The 26624-nt window shown below is 51.4% G+C and overlaps 1 protein-coding gene across 3 annotated transcripts in view; it reads right to left on the reverse strand.

Annotated features, from left to right (window-relative positions):
• Positions 1 to 6659: 6659 nt before the first annotated feature.
• EHHADH (enoyl-CoA hydratase and 3-hydroxyacyl CoA dehydrogenase) overlaps positions 6660 to 26624 on the reverse strand; it is a 34625-nt gene continuing 14660 nt past the window's right edge. For all 3 annotated transcript variants that reach the window (XM_071566447.1, XM_071566446.1, XM_071566448.1), the window contains exons 6-7: positions 19736 to 20077; positions 6660 to 9117 (exon numbers count right to left, since the gene is read on the reverse strand). In XM_071566447.1, the coding sequence (XP_071422548.1) occupies positions 7847 to 9117; positions 19736 to 20077 (1613 nt within the window). In that variant the 3' untranslated portion in view covers positions 6660 to 7846. The remainder of the gene's footprint in view (positions 9118 to 19735; positions 20078 to 26624) is intronic.

The following is a 26624-nucleotide window of genomic DNA, read 5'->3' on the forward strand; positions in this document are numbered from 1 at the left end:
CAGGGCCCGACCGCCCGCCCCCTCCGCCCCGCCCCGTGGCACCGCCCGCGGCACTCCGGGCACCGAGGGGGCATCCCCCGGTGAGTGCATTACCCGCGGCATCCCGGGCACCGAGGGGGCATCCCCCGGTGAGTGCATTACCCGCGGCATCCCGGGCACCGAGGGGCGTCCCCCGGTGGGTGCATTACCCGCGGCATCCCGGGCACCGAGGGGCGTCCCCCGGTGGGTGCATCACCCGCGGCACCCCGGGCACCGAGGGGGCATCCCCCGGTGGGTGCATCACCCGATGGGTGCACCTCCCGATGGCCGAGCCTCACGATGGCTCTGTGCCCCGACAGCTGTGTCTCCCGAGAGCTGTGCCCCCGATGGCTGTGCCTGCTGAAAGCAGTGTCCTCCGATGGCTCTTTTCCTCGATGGCTCTGTCCCCTGATAGCTGTGCCCCCTGATGGCTGTGCCCCACGATGACTGTGCCCTTGATGGCTCTGTCTCCCGATGGCTCTGTCTCCCGATGGCTCTGTCTGCTGATGGCCATGTCCCTCAGTGTCTCTGTCCTGCTATGGCTCTGTTCCCCAGTGTCTCTGTCCCCCTGATGGTTCTGTCCCCCTGATGGCTCTGACCCCCAGTGTCTCTGTCCCCCTGATAGTTCTGTCCCCCTGATGGCTCTGTCCTGCTATGGCTCTGTCCCCCAGTGTCTCTGTCCCCCTGATGGCTCTGACCCCCAGTGTCTCTGTCCCCCTGATAGTTCTGTCCCCCTGATGGCTCTGTCCTGCTATGGCTCTGTCCCCCAGTGTCTCTGTTCCCCTGATGGCTCTGACCCCCAGCGTCTCTGTCCCCCTGATGGTTCTGTCCCCCTGATGGCTCTGTCCCCCAGTGTCTCTGTCCCCCTGATGGCTCTGTCCCCCCGTGGCCATGTCCCCTGATGGCTCTGTCCTCTTGATGGCTTCTTTCTAAGCACGCAGCGATTTTAAACACACTGATAAACTTTGTCTTCTATTTGTAAACTAATCAGTAGATATAATTTTGGTTAGTAATGATATAAAAGTGTATTGTTATTTCCAACAATCATATCTTTAGGCCAAAATTAAAGTTCAGATTTATCTTGAGCTGTGGCTATATTATTTGTTTCTTAAGTGTAGTGGTGGACTTGTTTCCCTGACATGTTTGAAATAAATTGTGATTTTATTGCTGCTCTGCTCAGCACTGGGAGTCAAAGCCAGCTTTCTGTTGGAACAGAAATCAAATGGTCATTTTTGTAGTCTCTTATCTTTGTACAATACCCAATAGCTCTTTGTCCATAGCAGTCAAAAAATACTTTTCTGTGTTCTCCAGAACATTCCCAGACAGTTCCTGTGGGGTCTGGGATAGATCCCAGAGGTGTTCCTATCCTGTGTATCCTCCTGAAGGTGTTCTGAGAGAACAATTTGCTTCTTGCCAACAAGAAGAGCTTGAGAAGAGCCAAGCTGCTGGTGTCTTGCTGTGATCAGCTCCCACTTTATGTGTCAGACCAAGGGATATGGGTCATAACTGCAGAGCAGAGAGTTGCACTGAGGCTTTGAACCACCTCTGACTGTCACTGCTGACCTGCAGCACAGACCTGTTCCCTGCAGCACTGCTGGCCCTGGGATGCTTCACTGCTCACACCAGTGCTGGGCTGGGCACAAGGCTGAGACACCAACCAAAGCAGCATGTACAGCTGAGCAGGTTCTACCCTGTGCACTGCCCTGTGCCCTGGCCATGCTGCCAAACCCACCTGCCATGTGCTTTTCCTGCACAAAAGGCTCCCCAGCTGCACACCCAGAGCACCTTTCCCCCAAAGCAAAGGCGCTGGAGGATGGAGTGTAACAGGCTGCATGGTGAGGGGCTGGTGGTAATGAAGTCTGCACTAAATGGTCCTGCTGTTCCTTCTGAACTCCCTCCCTCGCTGCCAGGAGCGGAACAGGCTCTTTGCCTTGGCAGAGGGGCTGGTGCCAGAGTGGGAGCCCGGAACACCCACCCACACTGCAGTTGGCTCCCATCACAGCAGGGCACACGGGCAGCCAGCACCTGTCCTGCTGCTGCCTCTCCTGCCCTTCCGTGTCCCCTTCTGCCCACCCCAGTGCCAGGCAAGCCCTGGGCACACACAGCTGTGTCCCAGCTTATGCCCTCACCTCCTGGCATATGGAAGTTGGGGCTGGACCTGTTAAACTGAGCCTAACTGGGCAGGAAATGGGTGCCCAGCTGCACTGAGCAGAGGCTGTGAGCCTTCCTTGGTGCTGGTCACAAGAACTGGGGGAGCTTCACACCTTAAATGCCTCCAGGGCTCATTACGCTGGAAAGAGGATATTCTGACTCACTCCTTGAGGCTCACCTGCCTTTGCTTTGCCAAAATCCCACTGAAATCTGCAAATATCCAGGACCTTGCTCAGCTGTTTGTGAGCGGAGGAGAAACCGATTGCAAATCCAGGTGTTTCTTCGAAGCTGTCCTGTTGTCCTCCTGTTCCCTGGAGCCCAGCAGCAGCAAACAGGGGACAAAGCTCAGCTCCCACGAGACCCCAGGCCCCAGGGGAACTGACAGATCTCCTGCTGCACAAAGCCCTCCATCTCCAGAGCTGTTCAAAAGAAACACAGTGAAGGAAGGTGAGCTGTGGGTTACAGGACAGGGGTAGGTGCTCCTGACAAGCCCCGCGGGCCCCATGTGTTTTGGGCACGGCAGGACACACTCCTGTCACGCCTGGGGCACACAGCTCTCTGCCTGCCTTTGAAGGCCCAGCGCTGCAGGGGCCTCTGATCAAAGCTGAAGCAATTCCTCTCCTTTGGTGCACTCCCATTCACCACTGTTTTGCAAAATGCCCGTGGCTGAGCAGTTAATGGAGGCATCTGCTGCACTGGCAGAGTTCAGCGACTTAATTAAAGACGTCTAACAATCCTGCAGCTGCCTGCGAGGGGCCGCGGGCCGCGGGAGCAGCCGGATCTCCGCAGCCTGAGAGCGAGCACCCTGCTGTGCAGAGAGGCAGACGTGCAGCCACGAACTCCCAGGAAAGCAGTGCAGGACCCAGAGACTGAGGGGAACCGGAGCCGGCTCGCATTGTGTGTCACCGAGACCTCACCGTGCTGAGAACTGCCCAACCTCAGCTCAGGAAGGGGCAGATGGGCAGAGTGAGCAGAGCAGAGCGGGACATTCCTCGTCCATAGGGATGCTTTTACCTGGAAAACATTTTTTACAGATATTTTCCCATTGAATGAAAATAACTGGTTTAAAAAGACAGGTGGGGGAACTAATCCTGTACCAAGTGGTTAGCAAGTTCTCTTCTGCGGGGGGCTGTGTTCTCTCCTGTTAAATGAAGAAACATTTCACTCATGGGCATATTTCTGGCATCACTGCACATTTGAGCTGATGGGGACCGTGCAAGGCTGTTACTTTAACAACTTACCGAAGAGGCTCACAGAGCAGGGTGGTGCTTTCTGCTTGGGCTGCCTGTCAGCAGCACCGAGGGCTGCAGGGCTGATTCAGGTTCAGGTTCAGGGCCAGGGCCAGGGCCAGGGCCAAGGAGCCGCGGCTGCCCTTTGGCCGCGCTGGCCCCGCCGGGAGCGGAGCGGTCCAGGGCCGGGACTGCCCCACACTGCTCCCGCACTGCCTCCGCACTGCCCCGCCCCGCTCCGCACTGCTCCCGCACTGCCCCTCACCGCCCCGGCCCCGCCCCGCACTGCCTCGCCCCGCACTGCCCCCGCACTGCCCCGTCCCGCCCCGCACTGTCCTCTCACTGCCCCGTCCCGCCCCGCACTGCTCCCGCACTGCCCCTCACCGCCCCGGCCCCGCCCCGCACTGCCTCGCCCCGCACTGCTCCCGCACTGCCTCCGCACTGCCCCGCCCCGCTCCGCACTGCTCCCGCACTGCCCCTCACCGCCCCGGCCCCGCCCCGCACTGCCTCGCCCCGCACTGCTCCCGCACTGCCTCCGCACTGCCCCGCCCCGCTCCGCACTGCTCCCGCACTGCCCCCTCACTGCCCTGCTACCGCACTGCCCCGCACTGCCCCGCCCCGCCCCGCACTGTCCTCTCACTGCCCTGCCCCGCACTGCCCCGCCCCGCTCCGCACTGCTCCCGCACTGCCCCGCCCCGCACTGCCCCGCCCCGCATGCCCCGCCCCTCCCCGCACTGCTCCCGCACTGCTCCCACACTGCCCCGCCCCGCCCCGCACTGCTCCCGCACTGCCCCGCCCCGCCCCGCACTGCTCCCGCACTGCCTCCGCACTGCTCCCGCACTGCCCCCTCACTGCCCTGCTACCGCACTGCCCCGCACTGCCCCGCCCCGCCCCGCACTGTCCTCTCACTGCCCTGCCCCGCACTGCCCCGCCCCGCTCCGCACTGCTCCCGCACTGCCCCCTCACTGCCCTGCCCCGCACTGCCCCGCCCCGCTCCGCACTGCTCCCGCACTGCTCCCGCACTGCCCCGCACTGCCCCGCCCCGCATTGCCCCGCCCCGCTCCGCACTGCTCCCGCACTGCTCCCGCACTGCTCCCGCACTGCCCCGCCCCGCACTGTCCTCTCACTGCCCTGCCCCGCACTGCCCCGCCCCGCACTGCCCCGCCCCGCCCCGCACTGCTCCTGCACTGCCCCGCCCCGCCCCGCACTGCTCCCGCACTGCCCCGCACTGCCCCGCCCCGCACTGCCCCGCACTACTTGAGCCGCGACCGCGACCTCTCGGCGACAGCAATGTCACCGCGGGCTGCTGGCACGTCAGGCTGACACAACAATCGATGCCGCGCTGCTTTGGTCGATGGGAATTCACAAATGAACTTGTGGCAGGAGAGACACTCCCGGTGCGAACAGCGCTGCTCTCAGCAGTTCCTGAGCAGGGGAAGGAAGAGGCACCTCGGGTGCACCAGCACAAAGGGGCTGCGGGGCAGGAGAGGCGTTTTGGCTGCGGGGTCAGCTCCTGGCTCTGCAGAGGAAGGTCGCGCTGTGCCCTCTGGGACACGCTGCCACCCAAGGGAGCTGCCCTCTCCCAGGCCATGCCATGTGGTCTGTCTAGACTTCAGCAAGGCCTTTGGCACTGTCTCCCATAATATACTCCTGGAAAAACTGGCTTGGATAACTGTACCCTCTGCTGGGTTAGGAGCTGGCTGGAGGGCCCAGAGAGTGCTGGTGAACGGGGCTGTGTCCAGCTGGTCACCAGTGGTGTCCCCAGGGGTCTGTGTTGGGTCCAGTCCTGTTTAACATCTTTAGTGATGATTTAGATGAGGGGATTGAGTCCATCAGCAGCAAATTTGCTGATGACACCAAGTTGGGAGGGAGTGTTGACCTGCTGGAAGGCAGGAGGGCTCTGCAGAAGGATCTGGAGAGACTGGAGAGATGGGCTGATTGCAATGGGATGAAGTTCAACAAGGCCAAGTGCAGGTCCTGCCCTTTGGCCACCCCAAGCCCTGCAGCGCTCCAGGCTGGGCACAGAGTGGCTGGAGAGCAGCCAGGCAGAGGGACCTGGGGGGACTGAGGGACAGGAAGCTCAACAGGAGCCACCAGTGTGCCCAGGTGGCCGAGAAGGCCAAGGGGATCCTGGCCTGGATCCAAACTAGCGTGGCCAGCAGGCCCAGGGCAGTGACCCTTCCCCTGGACTCTGCCTTGGGGAGGCCACACCTTGAGTGTTGTGTTCAGTTCTGGGCCCCTCAGTTCAGGAAAGAGATTGAGGGGCTGGAGCGGGGCCAGAGAAGAGCAACGAGGCTGGAGAAGGGACTGGAGCACAAGTGCTGTGGGGAGAGGCTGAGGGAGCTGGGGGGGCTCAGCCTGGAGAAGAGGAGGCTCAGAGGTGACCTCAGCACTGTCTGGAACTGCCTGAAGGGAAGTTCTGGCCAGGTGGGGGTTGGTCTCTTCTCCCAGGCACTCAGCAATAGGACAAGGGGGCACGATGGGCTCAAGCTCTGCCAGGGGAAATTGAAGTTGGAGAGCAGAAAGAAATTCTTTGCAGAGAGAGTGCTCAGGCATTGGAATGGGCTGCCCAGAGAGGGGGTGGATTCCCCATCCCTGGAGGTTTTTCAACTGAGCTTGGCCGTGGCACTGAGTGCCATGATCTGGTGAAGGGACTGGAGTTGGACCAAGGGCTGGACTTGATCTCAGAGGTCTTTTCCAACCCAACTGATTCTGTGATTCTATGATTCTATGATCAGAGAACACCCTGGCCCAAGGCACAGCACAGCGAGGGTGTGTGGGCAGTGCCTCGTCTCTGGAGCTGTCCTGTGGGTGTCCCCTCAGCACCCGCAGCAGCAGCAGCAGGGCCGGTGTGTACTGTGGCATGGAGGGAGCAGCTCTGCACCCACCCTGGGGCTGCTCCTGGCCCTGCACACGGGACTTGGCTGGACTGCAGTGGGTTGCTGTGCCACAGTGAGCCCTTCTCTGCTCCTGCAGGAAAGGCCTCCCTGGAACCAGGGCCTTGTGTTGGCTTGGGACTTCTGAAGGGTTTCCCGCCCTCGGTTTTGCACCCTCACCCACTGATGGACAGGAGTGGACAAAGGGAAAATAAGAACATACTGAAGGAAAGAATAAGAGGCATGCAGCCTTCTCAAGATACAAACCCCTCCACAAACAGGAAAGTTATCTAACTCTACCATGTAGAGAAGCAATGGAGAAAAAACAAGGAACAAGCACATTTCCCTTTTTCTGCAACCCCGTATGATACCACATCATCTGTCATTAGATAATCAAAGTGGTTTTATTAAATTAAAATCAAAAGTTAGACATCCAGTGTCCCTGAGAAGGGAACCCAGGCCAACCTAGTCCCCACACCAGACTGGAAGATACATTCACTAGAGACATAAAATGGGAGACTTTGTCCCAAAGCCCGGAGCAGGTTTGGCTCCTTCTTCCTCTGCTCTGCGCTCTGCTAGAGATCTGTCACTCCCTGCCTGCCTGCACCAGTATCTGTGCCTGCACAGCTCTTGTGCCCTTCTCAGTGTGCCTTCTGCCCATGTGAAAACCTGGTCAGTGCCAGGTCATGTTTGGATCTGGTCAATTAGAGCCCGCTGAGCCCCAAGACCTGGGAGCTACCGGCAGGCAAGATGTGGTGGCAACACATTTCCACACTTAAGAGATGCCAGAAGATGTTTCTGCTTGGACAACACCAGGTGGAGATAATGGTAAGGGAGGATGGAGTCTGGATGCAGAAGGCCAGTCATGAGCCAACACCACAGGGCATGGCAGTCAGGTTGATGTATTTGTGGCTCTGCTGGCATTTATTGGAGTCTCCCCTGCTGCAGGGAGGAGGGACAATACCAACCCTGCCCCTTGCTCTCTACCCAGGCTTCCTCTCTCCACTTCATTTGACTTCACCTCTGCAAGGTGCTGCACTCTTGAGCCAGCTCTCCCAGAACAGCAGGAAGAGAACAGGCTCCAGCTGGCTGTCTGTGGGAGATCCAGGGAATCCAGTGCAGGTGGGCTGCACAGGAAAGGACTGAACAAACTGGGAACAGACTGAAGGCAGGATCTGGTACATCCAGCCAGTTTTGGGTGATTTGTGATCATGTCTCTCTTGGCTCCCACCATGATTTGCACTGTGGGCTGTGGATGCTCTTCCATGGCTTCCCTAAAGACACACTGGAAGAGATGGACAGCTGTGACAGCCTGGAGACAGCACAAAATGGGATGGGCCTTTACTAGGCAGTGTGAGAAGAAGGTGGGGAGGCTGGGGCTGAGGATGGAGGAAGACAGTGGTCACCTGCAGCAGGAGGGGGACTGAGAGCAGTCATGGACCAAAGTTATTCCCTCCAAAGGCCCAGAAAGGTTTGTGACATTGTTTATGAGCTCATAGCACTGTGGGTTTGATTGGAAAAGGCAGTGCAATTACAGCACTGATTCTGTGAGATCAGCCTCCATCAGTGGAATCACAGCCTGGGGCTCTGCTGGCTGAGGTAGGACATCCATTCTTTGAGGGGAGGGTTCCCCATAGCCACCAGCTTCTCCAGGAAGGCACTGGGCCGTAGCCCAGGGACGTCAGGGTGTGCCTGGGAGTGGTGCTGCAGCCTGGCCAGCACACGGGGCAGCCCCACGGTGGCGGCGTAGAACATGGGGCCGCCCCTGTGCCTCGGCCACCCGTAGCCATTGATGTAAATCACATCCAGGTGCTCCGGGCCCGCTGCTATCCCCTCAGCCAGGATGGCAAACCCTTCGTTGATGAGGGCGAACAAGCAGCGCTCCAGGATCTCCTCCTGGTCTATGCGGCGGGGCCGGATGCCGTGGGTGTGCCTGTACTGTGCCAGCAGGCTGTGCACCCAGGGGTCTGGCGTGGCTGTCCTGCCCCCAGCCCTCTCGTACCGGTACCAGCCCGTGCCGGATTTCTGCCCGAAGCGGCCGCTCTCGCACAGCAGGTCTGGCACGGGGCTGTACCTGCGGCCGCGCCGCTGCCGCGCCGGCGTCCCCGCGGGCACCGAGGGCCCCGTGAGCCCCTGGCCCTGCCGGGAGCGCCAGCCCACGTCCAGCCCCGCCAGGTCAGACATGCGGAAAGGGCCTATCTTAAACCCGAAATCCTCAAGAACCTGGTCTACTTCTTCTGGTCTGCTCCCTTCCTCTAAAAGGAAAACTGCCTGTTCTACGTAGGGGAACATCATCCGATTCCCAACAAACCCAAAACAGTTCCCCACCACCACCCCCACCTTCCTGAGTGCTCTGGCCAGCTGCATGGCCGTGGCGATGGCCGTGGGGGACGTGTGGCGGCCGTAGATGATCTCCAGCAGCCTCATCACGTGAGCAGGGGAGAAGAAGTGGGTGCCAATGACCTGCTGCGGGCGGCTCGTGGCAGAGGCTATCTCGTCGATGTCCAGGGCTGATGTGTTTGTGCACAGCAAGGCCTCTGGCTTGCAGATCCTTGACAGCTTGTGGAATATTTCCTTCTTTAGTGCCATGTCCTCAAACACAGCCTCGATGACCAGATCTACATCCCGCAACAAATCAAAGTCCACGGTGAACTGGAGCCGTGCAGGGTTATGGAAATCCAAGGCCTGGGCATCCTGCTCCATTTTCTTTGCCTCACGTTCCAAAAGGAGCATGACAGCTTTTCTTCCCACGTCCAGATACTCCAGATTCTGCTCCAGGGCTACCACAGGGATGTTGGCCTTAACCAGACAAGTCACAATGCCTCGACCCATTGTTCCCAGCCCTAGGGATAAAAGTGAGACAGAATCAAAGACTGTGAGTAGAAAATTAATCCCCTGACAGTATCACTTCCTTTGTATCTCCATGATAAAAAGTGATAGCATCTGCAAAACTAGTGGTGCACACATAGAAAAAAGAAGGTGAAGTCTCTCTTTCAGTGAGCCCAAATGTTTGAGAAGCAGTAGCAGAGAGGCAAGTTGGTGTCCTCAGAAGCTCACAGAATTCCAGTGGGATTCCCACAGTGTGTGCAGACCATTTGGTTCATGTTCTCTCCCTGTGAAATGTTATACCTATGGAAGCATCACTTAGGAGTGAGAACCTGGAGATCAAAGAGAGATCTGAGTTACAGCTGCAACCCCCTTACCATCTTCTGCAGGCAGGTTCAAAGCAAGCTTTCTCACCTGGGGTTGTCAGAGCCTCACTCTTCCTGTGAGATGGGCAGTAAGCAAATACACCCCACCTGAAGATTTTTACACCAGCAAAGCTCAGACAGTTGGTTTCTCCCTCCTTCTTCCTAGTTCCCTCTTTGTCTCCCTCCTCTTCTCCTTCCACACCTCACTGTGTAATCTTTGGAGAAAGAAAATTCAGCTTCTCTTTCTGTAAAGACTCATGAACTGTTCTAAACTTTTTCTCAGTATCTTGTGTGTCTCTTATTGCCAGGACAAATGGGATGGAACTCACACAGCATTCCTAATCCAGAATTTGACATTTTCTCTCTCCTTTTAAAGTGCTCTGGCACATCAGGAGCCTTTTGCCTGCTGTTCACACTGTATATCAGGCATCCTTCCCACTCTCCAAGTCCTCCAACACAGGCCATTCCTAAAACCTGGAGATTCTCAGAGTCACAGTCTTCCTTGTCCGACCACACAGCCAAAGCTCTTGCCCAGAATTCCTGTGACTGAGCATCCATTCATGCTGTCGTTTTTTCTCCAAGACCATAAATATGCTACCACCATCTCATACCCTCAGGAACACCAGTGTGGAGGTTAAATGCCTTGATTTCTTCCACCAGCCCTGCCCTCTGTGACATCAAGAGAAGCTGCACACTTGCACTTTCCTGTGACACACAACCCACACCACTGATCCTGCTCTCCCACAGTGGAGGCTCTTCTGTCTAAGTTGATATAAACCAGCAAGGGAAGGTCAGCACAATTTCACCAGCTTTAGAAGTGTGAAGCATCTGAATGGGAGGATTATTAGTATCTTAAATAAACCAGCAACCAGACAAAGCACAGGTTTGCTATAATTCTGTAGAAATGATTTTTTTAATCCCAGGTTTACAAATGAAAGTCAGCTAAATAAATGAACAGAAAAAGGGGGATTAAAAATTTGTCTAAAGCAGCTTTGTAAAGAAGAGCTGAAATGATGTCATCATTTAAACAAGTTCCAGCAACCAAGGTCAAACAAGGTAGGGTGTTTTTCCTGCATGCTACACACCCTTGGTATTGTTCTGCCCAGCCTCAGCTCGTGTGCACGAGACACTTCAAACATCCCCAGCTTAGGCACCAGGAGATAGTTTTTACTGACATCACTACCTGGCATCCTGCTTATAAACCATAAACCATGGAAAAACCACTCCTAAGCAAGTGCTGAAGTTCCTTTCTAGTAAATTAGATTTGCTACTTCATAATCTAATTCTACTGAAAAGTAATTTGAAAATAAAACCAGAATAACATGAATCAGCTCTTAGTACTTCTGTGCTTCTGTACACCAGTAGGTGCTCCCCCCATGCTGAGCCCCCCGAGCCTTGGATGTGGGAGCAGGTGCAGTTGGGGATGGTTGTTCCCTGCCTTTGGTGGGCTGCACAAACTGTTTTTGTCTCGGGCAGTGCAGGAGGGTAATCCCAATCCAAGCCCAGCCCCATCTGTAAGGTGTCTCTAGACATCATGCTGAAGTGTTTGCAGCTCCACGTGGCTCCCTCAAGTCTCCTCCTCTCCAGGGTGCAGCCATGGGGTTTCTCCCTGGAATTCCTGAGCCTTCCACACATCCTGAGTCTCACTGACTGCTGTTCCTCTCAGCCTCAGCCTCATGACTGAACCCTTTGCAGTTCTCTTGCCATCTGAACACGCTGCTTCTCCCTAAACCAACACCTCTTCCCTGAGCAGATGTTCTCCAGCCTTCCTTCCCAGGGAAGCCTTGCAGGGGTGTGAGGTGCTTCTCTCTCTGCCTTTACCATGAGTGCTCCCATGTGGGTTTTGGCCACCTCATGATGGACAGGCACACATGGTTGTAGTACTACAGTTTCTAGGCCATGGGGACAGACTTACGGATAAGATATGAGCTCACCAAGCTTGTCTCTGACCTAAAAAAGCTGTCTCTCCACTTCCTGCAGAACTCTGCAGTGGCCTGTATGAAATGATGTTTAATGAAGCTGGCAGAGAGAGTAATGAAAGCCCCAAGGGGTTGGCTACATTAGAGCTTGCACAGCATGAATCCCCTGGAAATATTTTCTAAAATTGGGCTGTAAAACTAAGGAGAGCTCTGGCTATCTAGCCTGGAAAGAAGCATTTCTGAGGGCTCCCCTTTTCTGTTTCATAAAGCCAAGTGTTCTTGGGGAAAAATATGTTAAAGCAGAAGATAATGGTAGGGAACCACGGGGCCTTCCATGTGGGAAGGCTGAAGGAGGAGGAAGGGAGATCTCGTGCTCAGCTCAGATCACACAGAGCAAAACATGGCAAGGAACTGCTCCAGAACTTCTACTGTACATTCCATTTTCTTACTCAACCATGCTCTTACTTCCCCCAAACCATGAAAATCCCTATCTATCTTCTCATCTTCCTTGCAGGGGCCTGTTTTCATGTCCAAGTCTTTCCAAAAAAGACTGAAATCTGCCCCAGGAACAAGAACAGTGCCCAGCCATCCTGCTCCAGGTCTTTTGTTGTGAAACGGAGCTTTGCCAGATAAATAAAACTACACTTGAACACATGTAATTTCAGGCCAAATATGGGTATGACAAATCCATTTGCTGGGCAAGCTGAGTGAATAATGATGGTTAATTATTGATCTGTCACAAGGTACTCAGAGTATGAAAAATCTTGCAAAATTAATTGAAGGACTTTAGAAACAAATTTCAAAACAAAAGGACTTGAAATATGTACCAGGCAACTCGTGCAATCAGACACACTACAGACATACAGATCAGTGGGAAACATTCTGAACTCTAATGAATATCTGGACTTTAAAATGCCTGGCAATGGAAATAATCCTTTATAGACTGGTAAAAATATGCAAGGACTGTTCTAGTTTTCCTTTGAAAAACAACAATGAGCAATTGGTGCTGGTGGCTGCTGCAGGCTGGAGCTGCTGCTTGCTCTGTTTCAGGGCAGTAATTCCAAGCAGAAACACTGTGATATTCCAGGCAAGCAGGGAGCTATGGGGAGATGCAGCTGGAAGGGACAGAGAGAGAACAACCCTTTTTCTGGTTCATGAGGAGACAGAGAAAGTGAAAAGAGGTGGGAGCCAAGAGTTCAGAACAGAAGCAAATGAAACAAAAGCCAAGATGAGAAACTCAACATGTTCTTCTCAGTTGCTTCCCGTTGTGCAGCAATAAAAGATGGAAGGAGCAGCATAATACAACATGGGTTTAGTGTGTGAAAGAGCACAGCACAGCTGGAAATGGGGTCTGCAGGACTCCTGACAGCCTCAGTGGATGCAGTGTCTTTCTCTGGCTGTCCCCCTCCCTGCACTGAAAACAGAGAGACCCTGGGGCACCTCAGGGGACTTGATACTTGCATGGATGAGCAGCACTATTTGAAAAGGTGTCAGTCCCTCAAAAACATCCCCAAGAGTTTGATTTCTGGTCCTTCAAGGATGTACTTAAGATCAAAAATGTGAAGTTACAAAATCATGTAGAGCATTTTATTGGCTAGAGAATGATTTTTTTTGTTACAGCAACCTGAAAGAAAAATTACAATTGTGTTGTCATGTTCTCCACCTGTCTCTAATAGACTTGCCATTTCACTGACATCAAAAGGCAAAAGAAGAGGAGAACCTTCTAGAGGAAGGAGGAAAAGCACAACAAGGTGGCAGAAAGAGGTGGTGGGAAGCAGTGACACTTTGGTGTGGGATTCAGGGTTAAAATGAGGTGATCAAGACCCTCCAAACGAGGAGATGTCACACCAAATGAAGTATGACATGAACAAGAGCAGAAACAAAGCAGGTTGTACTGGAGCAGTATTGGGGCTGTGCAGGAGGAGCAGTGATTCAGCAAAGGCGTTGGAGTCAGGGAGAATATCATGGCCCTGAGTGCACTGATGAGCTTTAATGTCCCTGACCAGCCACATCGGAGCCTCCACCCACCTGCACTGCCCATGGGCCTCCGAGCCCCATTTAAGCTCAGACCTGGGGTAGCAGTCCCTTCCTAAGCTATGCTGGAGGAATTCTGGTGGGTTGCTGTGGCTGTGCCAGGCCATGGACACTGTTTATCGAGATCTTAGCCTGCAGACTGGGCCTGAATCATCCCGGGAACTTTGCTTGATCTCTGTCTTTCCAATGGGTCCTGGCCACGATCTCTGGGCTTGCCTTACTTGCCGTGCTCAGGTACTGCAAACACTGATGCAGCAGTGGGTTGTGCTGCCATCCAGAGGGAGAAATGGGTGGGTAGGAGCCTCAGGAAGCTCAGCAGGGGAATTGCCAAGTCCAGCATGCAAGGAGGAACAGTCCTGTGCACCAGTACATGCTGGGGGCTGGCTGCTGGAAAGCAGCTCCCCAGAAAGGGTCTGGGGGTGCTGGTGGGCACCAGATTGACTGAACAGCAACATGAGCTCGTGGCAAAGAAGGTTAATGGTGTATGGAGCTCATTCAGAGGGGTCTTGCTGGCAGCTTGAGGGAGATGATCCTGCCTCTCTGCTCAGCACTGGTGAGGCCATCCCTGGAGTTCTGGGTCCAGTTCTGGGCCCCTCTTACAAGGAGCAGTATGGCCTGAGTTCAGTGAAGGGCCTGTAAGATGATAAGGGGATGCAGTGTGTCTCCTGAGGAAGGGCTGAGAGAGCTGTGCCTCCAGCTTAGAGGCTTGGAGGGATCTCACCAATGTAAATAGCTGAGAGACAGGTGTAGAGAGATGGAGTCAGCCTTGTGGCCACTGGTGATGGGCACAAACTGAAATATGGGAGTTCCATCTGAACTTAAAAGAGCAATTTTCTTACTGTGGAGGTGACTGAGCACTGGCCCAGGCTCCCCACAGGGGTTGTGGGTCCTTGGAGATGTTCAGAAGCTGACTGGACATGATTTTGGCCAACTGGCTCTAGGTGACCTCATTTGAGTAGGGGGGTTGGACAAGATGACATTGAGATCCCTTCCTGCCTCAGAGATTCTGAGGTGTCCTTGCCATTGGCTCCCCATCCCTGGGGTGCAGCTGCTCCCTGCCAGCAGGGAATTAGCAGGATGTGTTGAACGTGGCTGGTGTGAAGGTTGGCTGTTACACTGAGCATTCTGAGTGGGAGCAAGGAAGGAAGATCTTGGTACTTGGTCTTGGTGTAATTACTCCTGGAATGCTGTTCCCACTTTGTCTATGCATGTCTGGGGGGTTTTTGGAAGTTCCCTTCTCTTCATTAGCTTTTATGAAGTGTTGAAAAACTGGGCAAGTTCAGGGTCATGAAAATGGCCAGAGTGTGAGAGATTGTGCTCTGCAGCAGAAGTACCAAAGCACTCAGTTTATTTATTCTGCAGAAGTCTGGGCTAACCTGAGCTTTGTAACCAGCTATGAAAACACTGAAACTTGGGGGTGAGGCTGGGGCAGTTTCAGAACAGAATCCAGAAACCTGTCTGGAGATGAGGCAAATACTTCATCCAGTGGGTGGGAATTGCAGCCCAGCCAGTTCAGTTTGGAAGTGATACAGATTATTATTTCTCCTAGAAACTTTCAAATAGAGGTTGCAATTTGCCCTCAGAATTCTCTGTAGCTCAGTTACAGCACCAAAATAGGCAGATCAGACCCAGCAGCCCTTCTGGCTGAACTGTCACTGCGATTAGGTCTGTGCAAGTGTGTTGTTTTATCAGTACAGAGCAAAGAATGTCCATCCCAGTCAGCCAGACATCCCTACAGACCCCACCATCAGCCCCTCCTGGGGAAGCTGCAGGACTCAGCTGCCCAAAGTTCTGTGCTCCTCAAGCCACAGAATAAACTTGGCAATGATTAATGCCTCTTTACCTGAATGCTTGAACAGCCACAGATCCTCCTCCCAGGGTTTGTGGACCAGTGTTTAAAAACAATTTTTATGAAAAATATGGCATGGCAGCTAATGAAGAGAGAGGAACTTCCAAAAAGCCCCAGACTCATGGCTGGAATGAGCTGTCAGACAAGCACCCAGAAAAGAGCAGTGTTCATCTGGGGAGATTTCCTTCAAACAGAATGGATGTTTTCCAAGTGCTCCATTACTTGTCTAACCATTTTTTAGTGCTGCTATCAACAGGCAGAGCTGAAAGATATTTTTTTAATCTCAGCAGTGCATCAAAGGTTTTATTTAAATTGCTCTTATAAAAAATTAATGAAGGCATTATCTTGCTGGGCTACAAAATGGCAGGAGTGGATCCCAGTGAGATGAAATCTTCTTAAAATACAGCTGTCAAAACATTTTTGTATTAATATATCCCTGAGTGACTCTGCACATGCACTTGCAGTACAGAACTAGACCAGGAGGAGGAGAATTTCATACGGACCTGCTTCCAGCTGCTCTCCTGGGCTCTGCAGCCAGGAAATGTCAAACATCCCCTGCGATCGGATCCTGCTGAGGAAATCCCACTCCACCTCCAAGAGATGGTTCCCACCATCCCAGATCTCAGGAGGAGGGTGACAGAGGCTGTCACAGCCCCCAGCGCTGCCCAGGGGGATCCTGACTGCAGTAACACCTCTATAAACTCAAACCTGTACTCATAACTGGCCCTGTTTTCCCACTCTCATAAATGTCCAAACCATTTGCATTTTAGTCTGAAATTCCCCATGTTTAATCTCCACCCAAAGGAGAATATTTGCAGAGATAGTCAGAGCAGAGCAAGTTTCCTTCACCCATTTGCAATTTATCAGCACAAACAGGGATAACCCCAACCCTTCCTTTGAAACAAAAAACAGTCTGACCACAATTTTATAAAAAAAAATTCCTCCTAAAGCAAACCAGGTAAAGTTTGGAACTTGCATCCTGACAGAACCACAAGATTGTTAGAAACACAATCAGAGTTTTGCTTAAGCTAAAGGAGCTGTACTGATAAAGAAGAGAATAGGGGGAGGGTGTAGTTAGGTTTGCAGTGGTTAGGTGCTTAAAAAGGCGGATTCAACTTGTTTTTCACACCCTTGGAGGGCTGTGGGGTGTTGGGCCAGACTGTGAACCTCCTGGCACTGGCCAGCAGGGACGGGGGCAGGGACCTCCAGCAGGAATGGGGTATAAAAACCTGTTTCTTGCTGGCCTGTGTCTGTCACCTAGGCCAGAGGGACACGCCTGATCCATCTGAATTTGTTAAATAAAAGCTTGGGTGTGCTTCAATGACTTTGTCCCCTCTAAATTTGATTGGCAAGTGTGGACATTTCTCACAAGCTCTTTAAGGCTGGGGGGGGTAAGAAAGAAAAAAAAAAGTGTTAAATTAGGCAAATACCAAATACTACAAGTACTCAAGTTCTCAACTGAAAGAGAAAAGAGACCAAAAAAACCCTGGTTTTGTGACATTTCTAATTCTGCTTTGCAAAATGTTGTTTGCACAGCAAGGCCACAACTCATGAAACAGCATGAAGTGCTGGAGTCACTTTGTTCTGGTACAGACTGTCCAGCAGTTGTAGAGACCAGTGCACCATGGATTACAAGTCATAAATTAAAGGAAGCTGGACACTTCAATAGGAGGAAATAGTAAAGATTTTGTAGAGTTAAAGCCAAGATTTTACAAGTTTGACAGGTCATGTCATTGAACAAAGAAAAGACAGAAGAGTCCGACAGTGATGAAGATGCTTCAAGACCACCCAAGGGACGAAGTCATGAGACCACCACTGAAATTTCAAGCCAAAAGGAAAGCTCTGCCCAAGATTTTGCCCAGTCATTAATATGGAAATTAGGAGGTGTTAAGTATGAACTCAAGACTGTAGAAATTGCTCATTTTACACAAACAAATTAGCCAAGTTTTTGCCCAGTATGAACTGGCTTTGCCTCCAATGTTGTCAGTAAATACCTTTGCTGCTGAAAAGATAAAAAGCTTCTTTGTGGCAGAGGACATGTCTTATCAATAATGGAAAAAATCTTGTAAGAAATGGGCTCATGAAGATGATGAAGAAGCAAGCCCAAATGCCCTCAAACCAGAAGTTTTTGCAGTTGTGGAAATACATGTTACAAAATGGATTCTTTTTTCTTTTTTCTCTGAGTCACTGTCTTCTTCCCAAAATCCCCTGAGAGACCCTTATCTCACCAACCAGGACTGCCTGAGTTTGGTCTTGAAAAGTTTGTATAAGTTCCCTTATTGCCCCCTATTTTCCCCTCTCCTGTTGGTTGTTATCCCTGGTTTTCTATTGGTTGTAGCTAGAATCCCACCAAAACCTTTAAATACCCCTACCCAGGGTAATAAAGCTCTCTCTGGTTCCTCACTGGTGGTCTCTGTGTGTCTCCTCTGGAGCATCTCGGGGGTGTTGTAGTTTTGGATGTTAAAGAAATTCTCTTCCTTCCACTACAGAATTCAAAAAGTAAATGCCCAACCCCCCCATGCCAATGGTTAACAAGGAAGCAGCAACTCCTTTGAATTCTGACTTGATTGCTTTGAGGGGGCTGGGGGAAGAAAACCCTCACTGTTCGCTGGGCTGGTGAAGGTGTGGTGGGGGAGCTGGGTTGCCCTGGTCTTTGGGCCAGCCATGACCCTCGTGGAACTCTGTTGCTCTGTGCTGCTCGTCAGAGAGAGCAGGAGAGCTTTCCATCTGCAAGGGAGACTTGGTGTTACCTCCCAGCCAGCTGTACCCTACTCTCTTCTTTGGCCTCTGTCTCTCCACGTGAGTGACTCAGAGAAGTCGGTGACCCTCCGACGGCTTTTTGTCTTTGCCTTGCTGGAGAAAAGTTGTGTTGCTTCTCTGCCAGCTGAGGCACAGCAGCAACCCCTGCTGTCTGCAAATACAGGTGCACCACAGTTTCATCTAAAGGGTTTTGGTTTGGTTTCCCTTTGCAGGTACAAGGTAGTTGTTTGTTTTTGTTCTAGTTTTGGTTATATACATATATATATATATATAGTAGTTAAGAACAGTTATCCTTCTTATATCCAATTTCTAATTAAAGTCCCTTTTCCTTAAATTCAATAAGGAGTGACGTGATTATTGAGGAGGAATTCTCTCCTCTGGTTTTGGTAAACATTTTGGTTTCCCTCAAACTAAGACAGGGGTCCAGGTGGCAGGGAACAAAGGGGGAGCACATCCCCTCCAGGTTACGGGTTAATTCCCTGGACCTGCGTGCCCCTCAACTGTCACACTGCTCAGCAGTTATTCATTTTGTGGCGTTTTTCACTATCACAACCTGAGAAGGATCAAGGTCTGATTTCTAAAAGACCCCCCAAACTTCTAGGGTCTGTTTGCTCAATCCTTATTGCTAAGCATGTTCTGTTGTCTGTAGCAGGACTTAGGCTGTCCCTGAGTTTGTTGAACTGTGGACTGGAGGCTACAAATCAGGTAGTAGTAGAGATATGGACAGAGCAAAATGGTAGCTAGCCAAGATTTTTTGTACTAAATTCATCTGGGTCACTTATGAAATGGAGTTAGCTGGGTCAGTGTGAGGAAGACCTACTGAGACCCTTATTTTGGGGATGAAGAACAGAAGAACCCCTACCCAAAACTGATGCCAGAAGAAAACACCGCCCCAACTCCGCCCAGACTCCGCCTGTCATCAACATGTAATGAGATGCTGTAATCACCTGCACAAGGTATGAAAATGTAAACACTCATGTTCAAATGTATAAATCAGCCTGCTTTGACACCTGTGCTTTGAAGTGAGTTTGTGCTGTGTTTGCTCCTCGTTTCCCTGCATAGAAATAAATACCTGCTGCTAATGGAATACAAAACTTTCTCTTAGCAGTTCTTTCTTGTGGTGATTTCTCTATTGATGCAGGAAGGGTTTTTGATTTTCACATTTTATAGATTTTAGGAACACAGTAGCTGTAGCAAAGTAGATCTAGTGTGTTAATATTTCCAGCAGCTTGAGTTTAATCTTTCTAGCACTACCCCTGTCCCAGAACAGTGAGCTCAAATTCCTCAGCTGTTTAGTCTTTTTTTCAAGGTAGAAGGTTGAAGAAAGGAGACATAACCACAGGGCAGAGTGACCCAGAAGTCAGAGCATTGGAAAAACTCCAGAAGCCTGAGGAAGAGGAGGACTGATGAGGAGGAGGTCTCACTGACCCCAGACTCAAATCCTGAGGGGGTGGAACAGGGGTGGGAAAAAATTGAACTGGAGATATGTAAAGTAGTTATTGGATAGATCATACTATAAAAGCCATGGAAATTAGAGCTTGCCCATGTGCACATCAGTGTACTCCTGGTTGAGCCTGGGTGCTCATCATTAAAGCCACCACCCTCTTATCTCTTACCAAAATGTGGCTTGGAGTCTTTGTTACAGACGTTTCAGGCAGCACTATCACAACCCATCACCCAGCCCCTGCCCAGTGCCCTCCTTACTCACCGATGACGGCCGCGGAGCGCAGTGGCCGCGGGCCCGCTCCGTGTGATGCTGCGCCGCCGGGAGCGCTCCACCTGCGCACCGCGCGCTCCGCGAAGAACGCGTATTGCAGCGCCCGCGCCTGCCCCGAGCTCAGCAGCTCCACGAACAGCTCCCGCTCCCGCCGCACCCCGGCAGAGAAGGGCAGCTCCGTGGCGGCCCGCACGGCCTGCACGCACAGCTCCGGGGCCAGGCAGCCCCGCGCCCGCTCCCGCACCCGCAGCCGCGCCGCGCGCAGGAACCCGTCGGTGTCGGGCAGCGGCGGGACGGGCCGCAGGCTGAGCCGGCGCGGTCCCAGGGGCTGACCTGCGGGAGAGAAGGGGTTACAGCACAGAGCACACACTGCTGATCAGGTGCTACGAGAAATAAACCGATGCGGTCTTATTACAAGCAAAATTAAGGCTGTTAAATGCCCCCCTGACCCCCAACCCGTCAGATCTCGGAAGCTGAGCAGGGTCAGCCCCGGTTAGTACTTGGACGGGAGACCTCCTGGCAATACCGGGGGCTGTAGGTTCTAATCCTGAGGATGGGAGACCCCCTGGCAATACCGGGGGCTGTAGGTTCTAATCCTGAGGATGGGAGACCCCCTGGCAATACTGGGGGCTGTAGGTTCTAATCCTGAGGATGGGAGACCCCCTGGCAATACGGGGGGCTGTAGGTTCTAATCCTGAGGATGGGAGACCCCCTGGCAATACCGGGGGCTGTAGGTTCTAATCCTGAGGATGGGAGACCCCCTGGCAATACCGGGGGCTGTAGGTTCTAATCCTGAGGATGGGAGACCCCCTGGCAATACTGGGGGCTGTAGGTTCTAATCCTGAGGATGGGAGACCCCCTGGCAATACTGGGGGCTGTAGATTCTAATCCTGAGGATGGGAGACCCCCTGGCAATACCGGGGGCTGTAGGTTCTAAACCTGAGGATGGGAAACCCCCTGGCAATACCGGGGGCTGTAGGTTCTAAACCTGAGGATGGGAGACCCCCTGGCAATACTGGGGGCTGTAGGTTCTAATCCTGAGGATGGGAGACCCCTTGGGAATCCTGGGGGCTGTAGGTTCTAGTCCTGAGGACTTCACTGTCACTGTCCAGGCTCACTTGGCCGTGGCAGATGAACCTCAGGAGTTAAAGGGTGGTGGGGCCAGTTTCACACACTCTGTGCCTCACCTAAAACATCCCCTGTGCAGGCTCAAAGGACACACCCATGTGGGTAAGGCCCTTCCCAAATCTCCATTCACGAAGCTGGGTCATACTTACAAGCAAAATTAGTGGAGCCAAGATGGGATTTTTTTATTTACCAAATCAGGTTTTTTTTTCTTTTGATCCAGGGTCCCCTCAAGAAAATGAATGTTATCTCTTCTCCACAAAATCTCCATAAAATCATATGAACTTTACTAATTTTTTTTGATTTATGTTCGATGAAGAGTGAGGAGTTATTGCTTGTTATTTCTAACTTGTGTAAGTGTGTGTTATATTGTAGCTTTCTTTCATTTTCTCCTTTCTATATAAATAAATAAACCTGTTTTGAGTTTCCAGGTTTTTCCCTCCCCTTTGCCAGCAGAGGGGAGGGAGGCAGGCTCTGACACTGTATTAGCCAGTTGGCATTTTGCCAGCTTAACCCAGGACAGACTAGTACTAACTTTGTATTTGATATTAATTTGTGATTTTAGCTTGTACCCAAGTTTGTTTAAGCACAGTTGGTGCTAACATATATGCAGCAGTTATTTTAACCACGCATAGCTTTAGACAAAGAGGAATCTAACCCTGTAGATGTAGAAATAACTTTGAGAAATAACCCAAAAAACCTGTTTAGATTAGAAGCTAAGCTCTAAGAAATAAATCAGAAAACCTGTCTAGATTAGAGCCTGAAGCTGTAACATTTAGTTAAAAAGGAAATAAGGAGCTAAGAGAGATAAGAGCAGCCCATTAGAGCTGTTAAGAGCCACCCAAAATATTCTGCTTAACTTTGGGGAGGGCGTTTCAGCTGTAACCAAGTATATAAACCTGGAAACACGAAAGTCTCACTGAACATTTCTTTGGTGTGGTTACCCCCCATGTTCCCAGAGCTGAAGAGAAGAAAGGATTTTGTTCTATTCTATTGGATTTGATTGTTTCTTAATCCACTTTTTATATTGTTTTGATTTTGTAGGGAATTTATAGGTGCATCCAGAAGAGTGAAAGGTACCAGGCTCTGTCTGGACCTGGCACCAGGGACTGCTGTGGATGGGGAAGGGAATACAAAGTACCTGAAACAAATGTGGGAGCCCCTGTATACAAAGGCCTCTTTTGCCACATGGCAGGCTCTGTGAACAAAGAAGATCCTCCATCCTGTGTGAGGAACCCTCCACAGCCATTAAGAAGAGGATGACACCCCCTCCCTTGGGACAAGACACCTTTTGCTATGGCAAGACCAGCAAGCCAATGGATTCTGCACACATGAGCTGTGCTCCCAGACCCACTGTGGTTTGAGGCCCCCAGTGTGTGCTGAACATAAACCTTTCCTTTCTGCCACACCTCCTTTGTTTCACAGGTTATTGCAGTCTTCTAAACTTAGGAAAAAGGAATTCCTCACAGATGAGGCTTTCCAGACTGCAGGTTTCCACCCTGTCTGCCTTTTTCCTTGGAATCTCACTGCATTAGGGCTTGATGGCACTGGGAGATGGGGCCACAACTACAGCATCTGACATGTCTCCTTTCCTCTGCTTGCTCTGACATTTGCAATTTTTCAAGTCCCTTCTCAGACTTCAAAAAAGGTAAGATTTCTGTTCAAAGTGAGTGATTTTCTCCTTTTCCTCAGCTCCCAGAGTGCCCTGACTTCTCCAGTTCTCTTCCTCCACAGTTCCAACTTGCCACATTCATATGGATCTTTCTCACAAGCTCCAGCACTAGAGTTTTCCTCCAGTACTGCTTAGTATTCAGTGCCCAATTATTTTACTAACCAGAGTCATTCCACCTGGGATGCTGACCCAGGCATGGATAAGAGACTGGGAAACACACCCTGATTTCAGCTCTTCCCTGACCACAGGAGCCCCTCAATGCACTTCAACTGAACAACATGGGGGAGTTTGTGTTTCTGTGTCAGAAGGGGTGAATCAAGCAGCCACACAAATATGTGAAGCTCATTATAGACAGAGGTTGCCATGGTGATACCTAGGCAGGATTTTAATTGAGAGACATTAGTTACATTTCAGATGCCAAAACCCTTTCTGTCTTCTTCAGGAGTACAACTTGGAGCCTGCTAGGAGAGCTGTGACCTGGCCATACCCAGGTGCTTCTGTGCTCTTAATGGCAGCTGGCTCAGTAAGACTGTGAAGGAACATCAGCAATTCAGGATGTATCCCTTAATGCTGCCACATTTTCCCAAAGACCCTTTGTCATCACAGCCCCATCCAGAGCAGTAACTGGAGCATGTCACACGGGATTGCTGTTCCCAGAAGCAGCTGGGACTCCCACCAAAGCAGGGTGGTGGGTTGGGAACCTTCTACTGAGGGTCTCACTGCCTTTGCCACACTTCCCTCCAGGGCAGCATATTGCATCCAGTTCCCCATTTTCTTCCTGCTGCTGAGTTATGGAAGTACCAGTGCACCAGCAAAAGACTCAGGAAAACATCCAGAAAATGCTGGAGATCAGGAATAATGGAAGCACTGCAGGCATGGTTGCCCAAAGAACATGCCCTGGCTGTAGCTCTTTCTCCAAGACTGAGCAATGCCTAAGAGAAACAGAAATATGAGTTTCCAGGATGAGTTAATATACTGTTTTCCTGAAATAATGGTCTTCAGAGCTGAGGCTTTTTAATTAAGCCTTTTAGAGAACATAAAAAATGAACACTTGCTGTGTAAGTAGCTTCCCTTGTAACCAGAGTTCATAAAAATGTTTTCACACTGACAGTGGATATAATTTTTATCTGCCAGTATTGCAGAATTTAGTCAGGATAATGTTCCTTTATTTTTGAATCCTGTATTTCTCCCCTAAATCTATGTTTTTAACACAGAAATGCTCTTTATTTAGGAATTAAATAGGGTTTCATTCCATCACAAGAGGAAAGCTCAGGTTTGTCCCAGAAAGTTGATCTGATGGCTTGAAAGCCACTTAAGACTGGGCAGATCAAGGGACTTCATATGACATCTGTGTGGAAAAGACTGGTGAAAGAGGAATACCACTGGGAGCCTTGAAGCTTGGTCTGACAGCAAATGGCACTTGTAAGCACAAATACTGATGGGGGACAGGAGACAGTTCCTTTGAGTGAAAAAGAGAAGTAACTCTCCTCAAGATCCTCCAACAAAACTCTTATTTAGCTGCAAGCTAAATAGGGTTTGCTAAATATTTCTACAGCATCTCCAAGCAGTGTCTTTGCTTCTGAAAGCAAGTAAGAAAAAAGGACATATCTATGAACAGTAAGGAACGATCAGAATCCAGACCTGGGAAGAAGAGATCAGTGTGGGACACCTGTGGCTTGATTTCTGAAATGAAAGCAGCAGGAAGATGATGAACAGTGTCAGACATCAGTGCTGCAGGGAAAAGCATCTTCCACACACAGGAGCCAGCACAGATATCTGCTTTGTTTCCCAGGGTTTGTGGGCAGGTGGCACGAAAGGCAGATCCAGTCTGGGCATTTCTATTGGCAAAAGCACCATAGAATGGATTGGGTTGGAAAAGACCTCCGAGATCATCAAGTCCAACCCTTGGTCCAACTCCAGTCCCTTTACCAGATCATGGCACTCAGTGCCACGGCCAAGCTCAGCTGAAAAACCTCCAGGGATGGAGAATCCACCCCCTCTCTGGGCAGCCCATTCCAATGCCTGAGCACTCTCTCTGCAAAGTTTTTTCTGCTCTCCAACTTCAATTTCCCCTGGCAGAGCTTGAGCCCATCGTGCCCCCTTGTCCTATTGCTGAGTGCCTGGGAGAAGAGACCAACCCCCACCTGGCCAGAACTTCCCTTCAGGCAGTTCCAGACAGTGCTGAGGTCACCTCTGAGCCTCCTCTTCTCCAGGCTAAACACCCCCAGCTCCCTCAGCCTCTCCCCACAGCACTTGTGCTCCAGTCCCTTCTCCAGCCTCGTTGCTCTTCTCTGGGCCCGCTCCAGCCCCTCAATCTCTTGCCTCAACTGAGGGGCCCAGAAGTGAACACAGGTGTTCGACAAATACTGTGCTGTTTAGAGGAAAGGCATCATGTAAACCCCATGGATTCTGCAGGGGGCACGGGCAACAGGCAGGGCCAGCCCCACAGTGTCCCTGGTGCAGTGACTTTGTGAGGAGCAGAGCTGAGCCTGGCACAGCCTGGCAGTGGGCTCAGCCCTGCCACAGTCGAACCCAGCCCAAGTCACACCTTCCACAAACCCTGTTGGTGTCACAGGGGCACTTGGCTGGGCCTCCTGCCCACAGAAGGTGCCAGGCAGAGTCACGAGCCTGGAGGGAGATCAAAGGGCCTTTCTGCTGTGCAGAGATGGAGAGCCTCCCCCATCTCCATGGCCAGCAAGGAACTGCCTCCACAGGATCTGTTCCACCTCAGGAGTTTATGAGCCTCGGGAGGAGCAGCTGCTTCCTCTGCAGTCGCTGCCAGTGCCTCACGGTCACACTCATCCTCCTTCCACACAGTTTGACTCCTGTGGGGCCTCAGCTAGTCCAGATTGCACTGATTTCCCTCGGCTCTTTGGTGCAAGCCATGGGTACTGGTGTGCTCTGAGGGGATGCTGAAGGTCAAGCAGCAGATGTGGTCAGTGAGCAAGGGGTGATTGTACAGGAAGAGTTTCCAAATGTGCTGTGCAGAGGACCAGCAGCTCTTTTCCAGCTGAGGAAGGCTGGAGCAGGCCAGCAGGAGGTGGGCAGGATGGGCTGCCAGATGCTGCCTGTCACCAGCAGGTCCAGCAATTTGTCAATTCTGTGATGCCATCAGCTGGGAAAAGCCTGAAATGCAGCTTCAGGTTACTGCAGTGATCACCAAGCACATGCAATGAAAGGACCTTCTCCTTGTCCCTGAGGATTTAGCTCCTGTTTTGTTCCTGTTTAAAAATGCCTTTAGAAGTGAAGGTATTTTCTCCTGCCTGAAGAGGCCAACTTGCCTGTAGGGGCCAAGAAACTCACTCTTGCTTCCCATCTGCAATATATAATTACTGATTTTCACTGAAAAATCTGACTTGGAATCAGTAATTGCCTCTGTGTATTCCTACACCCACTTACTGCTTCAGAGCATCTTTTGAAGGTGTCCTTCATTAGGTACAATCCATAAAAATGTATGGATGAAGATGCTTTCCCCATACCCCATAAAGGCAGCTCTGTATAGCAACAATAACCAAGGACCTTGGCTGCAACAAGGCCAGTCATTTGAGACTCTTGCCATGGGATCCTGCAGCTCCAGCCCTGAGAAAGAAAATGATTTCTGAATTGATTCTTTGAGACTTATCTTGCAGTACAGCCTTCCCAGGAATAGAAATCCCAGCAGTGACAAAACTAGTTATTTAGCCAGACTGCTCTGGAAGAAGTCAGCAGTTGTTAGCTTCATATTTAAAAAAAATCTCATCAGAAACAAAATGCTGCATGCCAGACAAAGCCAGTGGACTTCTGGGATGGCATTTTTTTGGTACATTCACAGGTTTTATTAAGATTATCTGAAAAACATTTGCTGAGCACAAAACTCAGTGTGAACAAACCCCATGCAAGACTGTCATCTCTTCTGCAGCCTGTTAGTGCTTGATGAAGAGAAATAAAAGTGCTGCTGTGCCTTGGTATGACAGGAAAATTATTAACTTTAGGCAAAGGCCAAAGCCAGGAATGATTCAAAAGGAACATTCAGGCTCTGGGTACACCATTTTTTCAAATTATCGCATAACCTGAGGGTAAATGGTGCAGCAAAACTTGTCATGG

Source organism: Pithys albifrons, chromosome 11, assembly GCF_047495875.1.
Source record: "Pithys albifrons albifrons isolate INPA30051 chromosome 11, PitAlb_v1, whole genome shotgun sequence".
NCBI classification, from domain to species: Eukaryota; Metazoa; Chordata; class Aves; order Passeriformes; family Thamnophilidae; genus Pithys; species Pithys albifrons.